This window comes from Periophthalmus magnuspinnatus, chromosome 22, assembly GCF_009829125.3.
Source record: "Periophthalmus magnuspinnatus isolate fPerMag1 chromosome 22, fPerMag1.2.pri, whole genome shotgun sequence".
In the NCBI taxonomy this organism is placed as follows: Eukaryota; Metazoa; Chordata; class Actinopteri; order Gobiiformes; family Gobiidae; genus Periophthalmus; species Periophthalmus magnuspinnatus.
Genome location: NC_047147.1, coordinates 19,031,836 through 19,043,881, shown reverse-complemented (window position 1 = coordinate 19,043,881; position 12,046 = coordinate 19,031,836). Strand labels below are relative to the sequence as shown.

General features: G+C 37.9%; 1 protein-coding gene across 1 annotated transcript; it reads left to right on the top strand.

Annotated features, from left to right (window-relative positions):
* Positions 1 to 3,818: 3,818 nt before the first annotated feature.
* Positions 3,819 to 11,932, top strand: LOC117390163 (obg-like ATPase 1). Its single transcript, XM_033987823.2, has 11 exons — positions 3,819 to 3,902; positions 4,211 to 4,308; positions 4,422 to 4,565; positions 5,119 to 5,246; positions 6,281 to 6,456; positions 7,338 to 7,418; positions 8,353 to 8,450; positions 8,521 to 8,661; positions 10,466 to 10,562; positions 10,661 to 10,783; positions 11,340 to 11,932. The coding sequence occupies exons 2-11, from the start codon at positions 4,211 to 4,213 to the stop codon at positions 11,439 to 11,441; spliced, it is 1,188 nt and encodes a 395-aa protein (XP_033843714.1). The 5' UTR covers positions 3,819 to 3,902; the 3' UTR covers positions 11,442 to 11,932.
* Positions 11,933 to 12,046: the final 114 nt, after the last annotated feature.

The following is a 12,046-nucleotide window of genomic DNA, read 5'->3' as shown; positions in this document are numbered from 1 at the left end:
CAGTTTCACTTTTGTTTTGTTGTTTACAGGACTTTAGATCAGAAGCAGCACTGCAGAGTGTATGCTTTATGTTTACGCTTTTATTACCCTTTTACCTGAGCAGAGAAGCGGGATCACGGCGAAATTTCCTCTTGGATAGCCTATATCTTTACGCAAATGCGCTCCGCACTGGATATATTTTCTACAGCACATTTACTTGGTTCATAATAATAATAATAATAATAATAATAATAATAATAATAATAATAATAATAATAATAATAATAATAATAATAATAATAATAATAATAATGGCTTACACTTGTAATGCGCTTTACAGGCTTGTCAAAGCCTCTCAAAGCGCTACACTATAGTCATTATTCATTTCCACACTTGGTGATGGTAAGCTACTATTGTAGCCACAGCTGCCCTGGGGCAGACTAACGGAAGTGAGGCTGCGCTATCGGCCCTCCGACCACCACCAATCTTTTGCGCACACGCCACTTTCATACTAGGCAATGTCAGTGTTTTTATCCGTTTGGCTTCAGATTTACGGGGACAGTATTGGAGACTGACTAGATGTGCAGTTTTTATTATCACTAAGACTTTGAAGCTTTCACACTGCCACACTGGGTCAATGTAAAAAGAGCGGTGTTTGGACGTGAACAGTCTCACTCTGGACCGCAGTAAACGGACGGTCCCAGAGCGCGTGAAACAGGAGGCCTCTGAGCGGCGCAGGTGAGTCCGGGTCTTTCCGTTCCAAAAGTTTTTTCTCCCCCTCCCCAGCGCACACAGTCCTCACGTTGTATTTAATCACAGGTAAAAGGAAAGACCACCGCCTGTAGGGGAAGCGAGCGCGTGCGTGTGGGGCTCTGTCCGCTTGAAGCGCGTGCACATCAGCTGATGGACTCACGTGGCTCATATCGCGTGTTTGGGGAGAATGATGCGCGGTGTCAAATAAACTAAACTACACTTTGTGCTCACGGGACCGCTCCACAGAGTCACTGACCTGAGACGCTGTAAAGGTCCCGCACTCGCGTTTTCGAGTGGATACGCCGCAGCGTGAACTGTTTTACCTTTAAAATAAAGGTTTAAGCGCGCGTGCCGTTTGTGGCATTAGTTTGTACAGGCGCAGTCCTGACGCCTGCGCTGCTCTTAAATCGATGCTTTGTTTTTATTTGGTAATTGACGCTGGCGTTTAAAGCCAAGGAACAGAAAGGTGGCAACGAACGAACAGTGTTTTTTTCAGTACTGGTACTGACCGAAGCTTGAGTTTCGGTTCCCAGCTCTATCTGTGCATCATGCGCACTCATCCATCCAGAGGGAATATTATAAAACCTCCAACAACCTCCGTGTGTTTACTTTCTGTCACGAGCTGTCACGAACTGTCAATTTGTTGCTGGGCTTGAAGATCCTCTACAAATTATTTACGTATCATTTTATTGTATTTATCCATCATTAATGGCAAACATTTGGTTTTAAAGGAAAAGAATCGCCCCAACTAGTCATTGAAAACACGTTTGGACAAGAGAAATACATTTGTATCTATACAAATTATTTAGTTTATATACTGCATTTTCTTGTTAGCTCAACGTAGTTAAAATATTATTGCATGCACAGGTTTGCAGGTTATGCTTGTCTGATGTCCTTGTGGAGGCAGCATTACCCGGAATGATGTGTCTGACAAGAGCCAATACTACACTACAAACTGAAGCAGTGAATACAACAGTACTTATTTTACTTGCATTACTCTTTCTCTTGTATTTTGTGACTGATTTTTCACTTTGTGATCTACTTAGATATGCCACATGATAAATATATTGTATTTAATTATGTATTCATGTTTTTTGCTGTCTGTTCAGCCCACTGATGAGTTTTTTCTGTTTCTGACTTACTTGTCATTCTGCCTGGAGCAAAGCAATCCAGCCCATAGATCTGGAATCCACCAGTCTACAGTTGTATCATCAACACCTGGCTCACTTCCTGTACAATGTGCTGGGAGCTGTAGGAGTTTGGTTGGATGAGGAGAGGTGGAAAATGCCAGAGGTCTTTTGTGACTACATAGACACCCACGTTATCCAGGATTTCACCAAGCTGCAGTGCCAAACACTTGACCCTCCTCTGCAGCAGAGTGAGCTGTACTCAAACTACAAACTACAAGTCCTACTGAATTTTTAAAGGACTCAGAGGATTCGCCCCTCAAGGTGCCGGTGATGTCTGTGTCCCCCCTCTGTATGAAGGCAGCATTACTGAAAGGGAGATCACAAAGCATTCTGGACCGATGTCTTGCCTAAAGCTTTCTATGGCTATCATGGTGGACAAAGATCTTCTGCTGGAGGATATTATCCCCAGCAAAGTCCACATACCAGACTTTCTCAAAAACAAAGTAGAGCTGTGGAACATAAACTGTTCCGCTCTGTCATCCCACTCTCACTGTCTGGCAGCATCATTCAGCCCTTTGCTGTTGCCTGTCTTCTGGTTAACTATCAGGATGGACCCCTTGTCACAGCCCAGGCCATTTGTGTATTAATTTGTGTATTTATGTAAATATTAGAATAGTTCATTTAGTTTTTGAAAGTCATTATAGTCATATGTATATAGTTATTTATTACGCAATGTTTCCCAACCAGGGACACCGGAAAGTTGACATATGTAAGGAATTTCATATTAAAAAAAACATTAGGTGAAAATACTTTGTACATGCATATAGCATTTTTCTTTGTAATAAATTAAAATCTCTTGGAGGATTTTGGACAAATAAACTGGAAAAACTGACAACGTTATAGTTGCCAGATTCCTGACAGTTCAAAAGTATTTTATTTGTGTTTTGCGGGTTTACAATATGATTGTACCTTCTGATATGTAGAGCAGTAAATTGCATATATAGATTTTTAATTTCACATACTTTATAAATGCAAAGCTTTTTCTTTTTTTTTTAACATATCAATTGATGTAAATTAAAGGTACTGTATGTAACTTTCTGGAGGTGACACCTCATCTGTATGATTCCATGGAAATGAAAAGTTAAAACCATACTTTAACACATTCTCCATGGACATAGATAAGTGTTATGCCATACTGACAAAGATTATAGCCAAAGGCATGGGAAACAAGCAGGAAAAGGCCAAAGTCAGGTTTGTGGAAATGCAAGCCCACATGTCATAACGAATAATTTACATACTGTGGCTTTTTTGCAACTTTTACAACAAAAAAATAAAATGACAAACTTGCAGAACAAGTGCTACAAATATATACATATTTTAGTTCATTTGTGCTAAAAGGGACATTATGACAATATGATGGAGATATGATAGGATGCTTCCAGCCTGCACTTTACAAAGATAAAGTCCACAAGTGCTTGTCAGATGAGATGTTCATGTGTGAGATACCAACTGTCTCTCCAATCTGAGTCTGGCTCCATCATAATGAGCTTGAGCTGTGAAGGTGGAGCCGGCTGCACATCAATGTATGCCTTGTATAGAGTGAAGCTAAAAGATAAACCATAATAAAATGAAGACTTTTATTTGTATGAAAACTATGTTTGGAGAACCAATATATCAATTTTAATATTATAAAATTAATACCATATGCTGCTTGCTGATCTACAATTGCACTCTAAAAGATCTAAAAAAAAAAATTACTTAGTTCATTATAAAATTTGAAAATGATCTACCTGACATACAACCAATGTATTGTAGCCCTGTTTAGATTCATGTAAGAGTAAAAATAAAATGAAGTTTCAAAGGGAAGTAGTCAACTGCCCGCTTTTGCCCCGCCCTTCTTCACCTTCTGTCCAATCAGATGAGCCCTGCGCCAAAACACTTCCGCCTTGTGGTCCAACCTGCCTTTCCACGGTTTCGGCCGGTGTGTTCGCACACAGCTTGAGTTTACTCCTCGGATCACGAGCTCAAACATTTACTAAGGTGCTCCTATGAAGCGCTCATTTCACACAGACAATCGGATCTCATGTCACACGATTTTAGCGTCTGAATATGCTTTTTCATTAAACGCTAAATGAAAACGAGCCTTGTTAGCATCCTGAAGCTAGCTCATGCTAACGTGTGTGTGGATGGCTGGGCTGTGAATGGAGTGTCACAAACACACAAGCTTTTCCGATAGCTGTTTATACATGTATATATATTTGATCGCGCACAATCTTAATACATTTTAAGCTTGTGTATTAGTAACATCTTTAGAAAACTTGATTGACGGGCTGTTCTCATTTCTGCAGATGCCTCCCAAAAAGCCAGAAGCCCCCAAACCACCCCCTTTAATCGGACGGTTCGGGACCTCTCTGAAGGTTGCCATCGTCGGATTACCTAACGTTGGGTAAGTGCATTTGTAGAGAACTGTCATGGCTCGTAATGATAATGTATACTACAGGAATTCTGTGCATGTAGTTGCTGCCACATTCTTGGTAATGTAGTTCTTTCTTTTTGTAGGAAATCCACCTTTTTCAATGTCCTAACCAAAAGCCAAGCCTCTGCTGAGAATTTCCCTTACTGCACAATCGATCCCAACGAGAGCAGAGTGCCTGTGCCAGATGATCGCTTTGACTTCCTCTGCCAGTACCACAAGCCTGCCAGGTACATACATGGCAAACAGTTCACGTAACATCACATCATGTTTAAAATGGAGTTTAAAATGGAGCTGGAGACAGGTCTGCTGTAATCTGCTGCTTAACTGTCAGATTGCAGATTTGTTGATCTGGCTTAAGGTTAATATCACTGTAATTACTATTCACATGAAACAAAAACTGACACAAAGTTCAATGTCTATCAGAACCAGTGTAAGACCACATGGTATAACCTTTTTAAAATCATTTTGGTATCAAAATTGAATATCAAGTTTACTCTTAAGCATTGAAATCAAGTTTGAAATTTTAGTATCGTGACAACAATACAAAAACATGATTGTTGTCAGTTGAAAGGATTTCATATGGAAAGTTTGTAGAGCTGATAAGGTTAAACATTTGTGCAATACAGGTTTTTGTTATTACTTCCAAATGTAGTGAATCTCATATAGAGTTTATAGCCCCCGCCTGCCATATGAAATTATGACATATGTCAAATTGTAGAACCTATTGGTTTTCAAAAATTATTCCTGATTCTTGGCTGACTAAAATATTTCCATCTATAGTAAGATACCAGCTTTCTTGAACGTGGTGGACGTTGCGGGGCTAGTGAAGGGGGCTCACACCGGACAGGGTTTGGGGAATGCCTTCCTTTCCCACATCAGCGCCTGTGACGGCATCTTCCACATGACGCGTGAGTGCAGCTGTTTTTTTTTTAGCCAAATGGTCGGGTCATGTGGGATTGTTGTGAAAATTGCAGACAAACCTTTTTGGAGCTCCTTTAGGCGGGTTATGCTGTTTTTGATTTTGTTTGTTTGTTTGTTTTTTTAGAACCATACATATCAATACATTATAATGATTTTAGGCCTTTGTTGTCTCTGCAGAATTGTATGCAACAGAGATGTTATTATGACTAAGTTAAGTGAGATTTTAGAGTTGTCATAGTTGAAACTCTGGTTACAAACTTGTGTTGTTGTAGGGCCCAACGCGTATCCTATTGGTTTATTGTTTATTTGTTCATGCAATATTTATCCTATTTTGTTAAAGGTACACTATATAACTTTTCTTGTTGGAGGGCCACTACCTCTTTGTTTGTGGCGATGTTATTGCTTTGCTCCACAGTATGGCATTAACTTATCCAGCTAGCATTTATTTCATTATTGGCATTTTCATTGCTCAAGAACACATTTAAAAACATACATTTTTGTAAGCGGATTCACCTCGTCACAGATCTGATTTGTAACTAACCTAGAATACTTCCTGTCTCCATGGAGATATGTATTATGCCGTACTATGTAGCATTCCAGGCTAATCAATAACATCTCCATAGAGACAAGCAGGTGGTGGACCTTCCATCAGAAAAGTTACATAGTGTACCTTTAATTATGCTGTGATATAATTGACTACTACTTGATCATATTAATATGCATGTTCAGTTCACAAAGATATTGATAAGTTACAAATATATTTAATCTATTCAGCTTATATACACCATTTTGAGAACTTTTTCCTATTTAAAAGATCTAATGTTTAGTTAAAAAATCACTATGGCAACAGTCCTAATTTGACAGCATTCTGAAACCCATAGATGGGGACTTTCAAATATTACATTTAACTTTGTTACTGTCTATCTATTGCAAATTTGATTTTTTAGATCAGGGGTACATTCAGGCCTCAGTAAAACCACTGTTGGGTTTGATTGACACACTATTGGCATTTATTGTACAGGTGCGTTTGATGATGAGGACATCGTCCACGTGGAGGGAAACGTAGACCCTGTCAGAGACATTGAGATCATCCACGAGGAGCTCAGGCTGAAGGACGAGGAGATGATCGCTTTCGTCATCGATAAGCTGGAGAAGGTGGCTGTACGAGGAGCGGACAAGAAACTTAAACCGGAATATGTGAGCACCAATTGTTATAGAGTTGTCATATAAAGGTTTGTGTTCAGGTGAAGAATACCTATAGTTTAAAACTGAGCTCGAGTTCAAAGCAGAATTCTTTGATAGAGTTTATTGTCATATTGCAGATTTGTTGACCTGGTTTTGCGTTAATATCACTGTAATTACTGGGACTATACTTATAAAACAAAAACTAGCACAAAGTTCAATATCTTCTCTGTCAGTGAAAATAAACAATAGTGATTTTTTTCCACTATATCCTCAGAAAGTGGTGCCATTTTACAACTCAAAAGTTGTGATTGAAAATCTTTATTTTTGGGCTTTTGGGCTTTCTACTATGTTGTAACATTTCTTTCCTAAATGTCATTCATGCATGTTTGAGTAATGCCTCCCGGGCCTTATTCAAACGCTCCTTATAGTTAGTTGTAAAATCCTGTCCAATGCTTAGGCCACAAGCATCCACGCTCCCGCACGACAATTCTCCATAAATATACAAAAACACGATACCAAACTCTACACAGCATTTTCACAAGCCTGATGTGATGTGCAATAGTTTTAATAGTGGGATGCACGTTGACTGTGTTGTAATGGCACCCTGAAGGGGGAGTGATGCGTTGTTTTCAGCAAATATAGCATTTTCAAAACAATAAAAGGTAACATGGTGATCTAAACATGTTATGTGTTAGCAGTTGAAACCCCATAGAAGAAAATTACCCACTTTTTAAAGAACTTCAAACCATAAGAATATTATGGCAGGTTTGTGTACCTAATCCCCAACAATATTAATAATGGACTGCATTTGTGGATCATAAATTCATACAGTTCGAGTACATGGACTTATTACATTTGCATTACAGTTTGATTGACTTTGCCTCTGTGTTCAGGACATCATGGTGAAGATAAAGAACTGGGTGGTGGAGGATAAGAAACACATCCGGTTTTACCATGAGTGGAATGACAAAGAGGTTTGTTGTTGTTGAAATCCTCTTTTGTGGAGGTGCTGCAGGTCTCAATGTACTTCTGCACATTTCTCTCTAGGGCTTATCCTTCTGTTGATGTTGTAACTTGTTTGAATAACATTTGTTCAATGGCTTAGGCCTGTGAGTTGTGGGCAATGTAGCTAGACCCAAATATTGCGAGTTTACTTCTATTTATTGTTAAATGCAACAATATTGTGACTGTTGCAGGGCTCAAAGCATATCCTATTAGTTTATTGTTTAGTTGTTTATAGAATATTTAGCCTATCTTCTTAAAGGTACATTATGTAACTTTTCTTGTTAGAGGGCCACTATCTCTTGTTCTCCATGGAGATGTTATTGCTTTGCGCCACAGTATGGTATTATTCAGCTAGAATTTATTTAATTGGTCCACCTTTTGTAAGAATAATTTAGATTTTTATCAATATTTTGTGCTAGTAGTAACAGAGATTTTTTTTTAAAAATCAGACATGAAAAAGATTGCAGCTGCCCTTAATATATTGGCTCCTTATCATTGTTACATAATTTATATTTTTTTGTTAAAATTAAGTCTGCAAGATGCATTCTCTACTGAACTGAAATCGCAGTTTGATTGGTCGCAAATTCGCAAAGACTGCATGTATTTAAGTAAGTATTGTTAGTCTGTATGCTAAACCTGATGTTTAGACCTCTACAAACATTTTGTGAATAAGTCAGTTTTCTCTTACATGTTAACGCTCCTGGTTTAAAATTGCACGTTGAACAGAACTATATTTTAAAAAAAGACTATATAAAAAAAAGAATGCTTGTCAGAAAAATGTGATATTTTGTCCCTATTAAAACACACACATTTTGTATATTTTTTGGTTACTTATAATCTTATTTTTAACTGCATACAATACTGGTTGGTAGATGTTAAATTCTTGGTGGGTTTTTTTCACAGATTGAGGTTCTAAACAAGCACCTCTTCCTCACATCCAAACCTATGATTTATCTGGTCAATCTGTCAGAGAAAGACTATATCAGGAAAAAGAACAAGTGGTATGTACCTTATTACTCAATACCTCCATAGTGCAGATGGAGGCGCACTCAAAACAACTGTCATCCACAGGTTGGCTAAAATCAAGGAGTGGGTAGACGCCCATGATCCTGGAGCCATGGTCATCCCCGTGAGTGGAGCACTGGAGTCTAAACTGCAGGACATGGAGGAGGACGAGAGGAACAAGTACTGCGAGGAACAGAAGACACAGAGGTGAGATGCTCCAAATCTGTCAAGCTCACAACTAAAAGATGCATCACTCATAAACTCTATCATGGGACAGTTTGGAATACATCAGGACAACAGAGACTGACACAACCAAACGCCACTAGCCCCTGTAGCCTGAGTTATTGATAAAGTGCAAGTTTGAAATCTTAAAATGAACCGCTGAACAACAAAATGCTTGTTTACTTTCACCTGATTCTATTCTATTTTTACATAACTAAAACCCAGTAGTCTGCTAGGGAAGTGCTTATTTTCAACCTTATACTGAGTCCTGGTGCACTTTTTTGATAGAAAAGATTTTGTGGCAAACCACCTACTAAAATATTTAGTACAAATGTGGTATTGGGGTGTTTCAGATGACACGGCAACATTCTATAAGCCAACCACCTTTAAAACAGATGGGGTCAGCCCCCCCCCCCAATCTGGGAGTATAACATCATCACGCTCTAGAGTTTGAAAACTATGAATGTTGTCTGGTTCTTCAAATTCAGCACTTGTGATTGTTTTACTTCCTTTTTGGTGTAGAGGTTTCCTGAGGACACTCCAAAGAGGCAAATTATCTAATAAATTCTAATTGTGAATCTGCTAAATCAAATTGGGCATTTTTTTCAAGGCACACTATCTTAAGACACGCTTGTATTCCCCCTACACACTAGTTGGAAAACATACTTAAAATCCATTTTATTGTTTGCCTACAGTTGCCAGCAGAGGGAGACAGACACCCAAATCCAAGTGTTTACAGAACATATTTTATTATTATTATTATTTCCATTCCACATATTAAAATGTTGTGAAACACTTCCGCAAAAGTGCCTAAAGGGTATTTTAGTAAGTCAATAATTAAGGTTTTGGTTGAGAATGTCAGAACACAATGTGCCAGTTTGGAAAAAGATGGGAGCAGTTATCAGATTATTGGAACGTAAACAATTCCATCTGATGTGAGTATGGTAATCTGAATTCTTTCCGATTGTTTTGACAAGAAAAATATTGCAAAAAAGAGTAAACTATTGTGTCAAAGACAAAAATGAAATTGTTGAAGAGTTAAAGAGTTATTTTAAAATTCACTGTATAACCGTTCTACATTATTACATCTCATAACATGTTTAGTGGCAAAAAAAGAGGAGAGGAGAGCACGTGTGTCTGTATCAGGGACAGAGGGAGGAGTGGCTCTGGGGGCTGCTGGGAACAAGGCAAAGATGTGGTGATGCACATACAGTCAGGAGGAGGAAGGGCACTTAGTCAAATAAATGATTAAAATAAATAAATAAATGCAGTAAATGGAAAGATCTGATGGTGGTATTTAATAGGCTATAAGCAGCATATCATAAACCACATGCTCTAAATGAGACGGGATTTTTTTCAATGATCACACAGACTACTTTCAAGCAGTAGTCTTAAAAGATTTACTAAATAAAACAGCTTGAAAAAAACATGTTTTTATTCTTTTGAGGCCCAACAAAAAACTAAATAAAATTTAATTGTGCCCCATGTCATTAGAACAGACAAAACAGAGTTGTCCCACCGCCAACAGTTATTCTAATAACCAACCAATTAACTGACACATGACACAGGAGTTTTTGTGACCAGATTCTCTTGGGCATGTAAATGTACCCACTAATGAAACATGAAAAATCTAAACAGATGTTTTTGGGGTTTTTTTTCTTGTAAAACTGTAATACTTAAAATGCTTAAAAAAAAAAAAAAAAAAACCAACATAATTGTACACTATATATTTAAATGAGAACTCTCTCTTGATTGCAATAAGTAAACCATCTCTGGTGTCCATTTGCAGTGTATTGACCAAAATAATAAAGACGGGTTATGCAGCGCTCCAGCTGGAATACTTTTTCACAGCGGGACCAGATGAGGTGAAAGCATGGACCATCAGGGTAAGAGTTAAAATCTCTCTCATGTTTATAATCTATCCACATCTTATTTATACATCTATTTGGAAGTATAATGAATGTATTTACATCTGGATCTACAGAAAGGAACCAGAGCCCCTCAAGCAGCAGGAAAAATTCACACAGACTTTGAGAAAGGCTTTATCATGGCTGAGGTGATGAAGTACAGTGACTTTAAAGAGGAGGGCAGTGAAAGTGCAGTAAAGGTACATCGCCCACTCTATGTACTGTTTTCTGACCTATTTTCTGATGTTCTTTCCACATCAAAAACATAGTCAGATTTGTGTTTTCTTTTATTCACACATGTTTAACACACAAACCCTGCATATTTAGGCTGAGTTCTTCTCTCAAACAGAAAACACTCTGTTCCATCTTGTGATGTCATGTGGTAATACAGGAAGTGCTCCACTGTGTTTTTAAACTTCTTACACCTTCACTAGAATCATTTGGATAATTTCAGCCCAAGAATTGCCAGTCTCTATTGAACTAAAGGTAAAAGGCAGCTGTTAACATGAAAACTATCGCTTCATGAAGTCACAAGATGGAAGAGAGCATTTTAAGCTTTGACTAAAACTTTATTAATAGTCTGTCTATATCTACAAACATGTGAACGAAAAAAAAACACAACTCTGGATATGTTTTTGGATGGGGTAACAATGCCTATATATTTAACCATGGTTAAAAACTCAATAGTCAGTTTTGCATACTATATTACCTTTAAATATATAATGATTGTAATGTTTTGGGTGTTTTTGTCTACAGGCTGCAGGAAAATACAGGCAACAAGGACGGAACTACATTGTGGAGGATGGGGACATTATCTTTTTCAAATTCAACACGCCTAACGCACCCAAGAAGAAATAATTAGCAGACATGTTGCCAAAAGGAAGAGGTCAGAATACAGACTCTAGCTCCAGCGTTGCTTTATGCTTTTCACCTTTAAACCAATGGATGAAGCCTAGCATATTGCCCCCTAGGCTGCCAGATTCGGACCACTCACCACATTCCTGTCTGCCGTTTATTTGCTATTCTGGTGAAGATGGGTATTTTCTTGCAAAAGGAAAATATATGTTAAATATCGTTAAGCTGACATTACACAGTGGGTTTGTGTATGCACTATTACTAAATTAAGTAACAATTAAATTCCTAGTAGGCATGTTTCCAATTGTCTGCTAAACTGAACACTTTATAATGAAATAGAGCCTGTTCAATTACATTCTAGTTTTTACCACATGTAAATGCTATGGTTTTGACTCTGCTTTAAAGTTTGTATTTTGGCCAGCTGTGCTCACAGAAAAGGGTCCAAATGTCACATCCAGAATAATGTGTCAATAAAAGAACAGTGTAATCACTTTAGGTGCTTTACATTACTGTGTACTATTGTTTATATTATATACTATTGTGCGTTTAATTACTTTTTGTTTACTTGACTGTTTTAAAGTTTGTAGTCCAGCTTTTACCATAATGAC

What these genes read in the sequence shown, in the direction of transcription:
- LOC117390163 (XM_033987823.2), top strand. Translation starts at nt 4,211, where the DNA reads ATGCCTCCCAAAAAGCCAGAAGCCCCCAAACCACCCCCTTTAATCGGA. An exon ending in GTCGGATTACCTAACGTTGG is followed by an intron (nt 4,309 to 4,421) that starts GTAAGTGCATTT and finishes TTCTTTTTGTAG; the next exon opens with GAAATCCACCTTTTTCAATG. An exon ending in CGGCATCTTCCACATGACGC is followed by an intron (nt 5,247 to 6,280) that starts GTGAGTGCAGCT and finishes TTTATTGTACAG; the next exon opens with GTGCGTTTGATGATGAGGAC.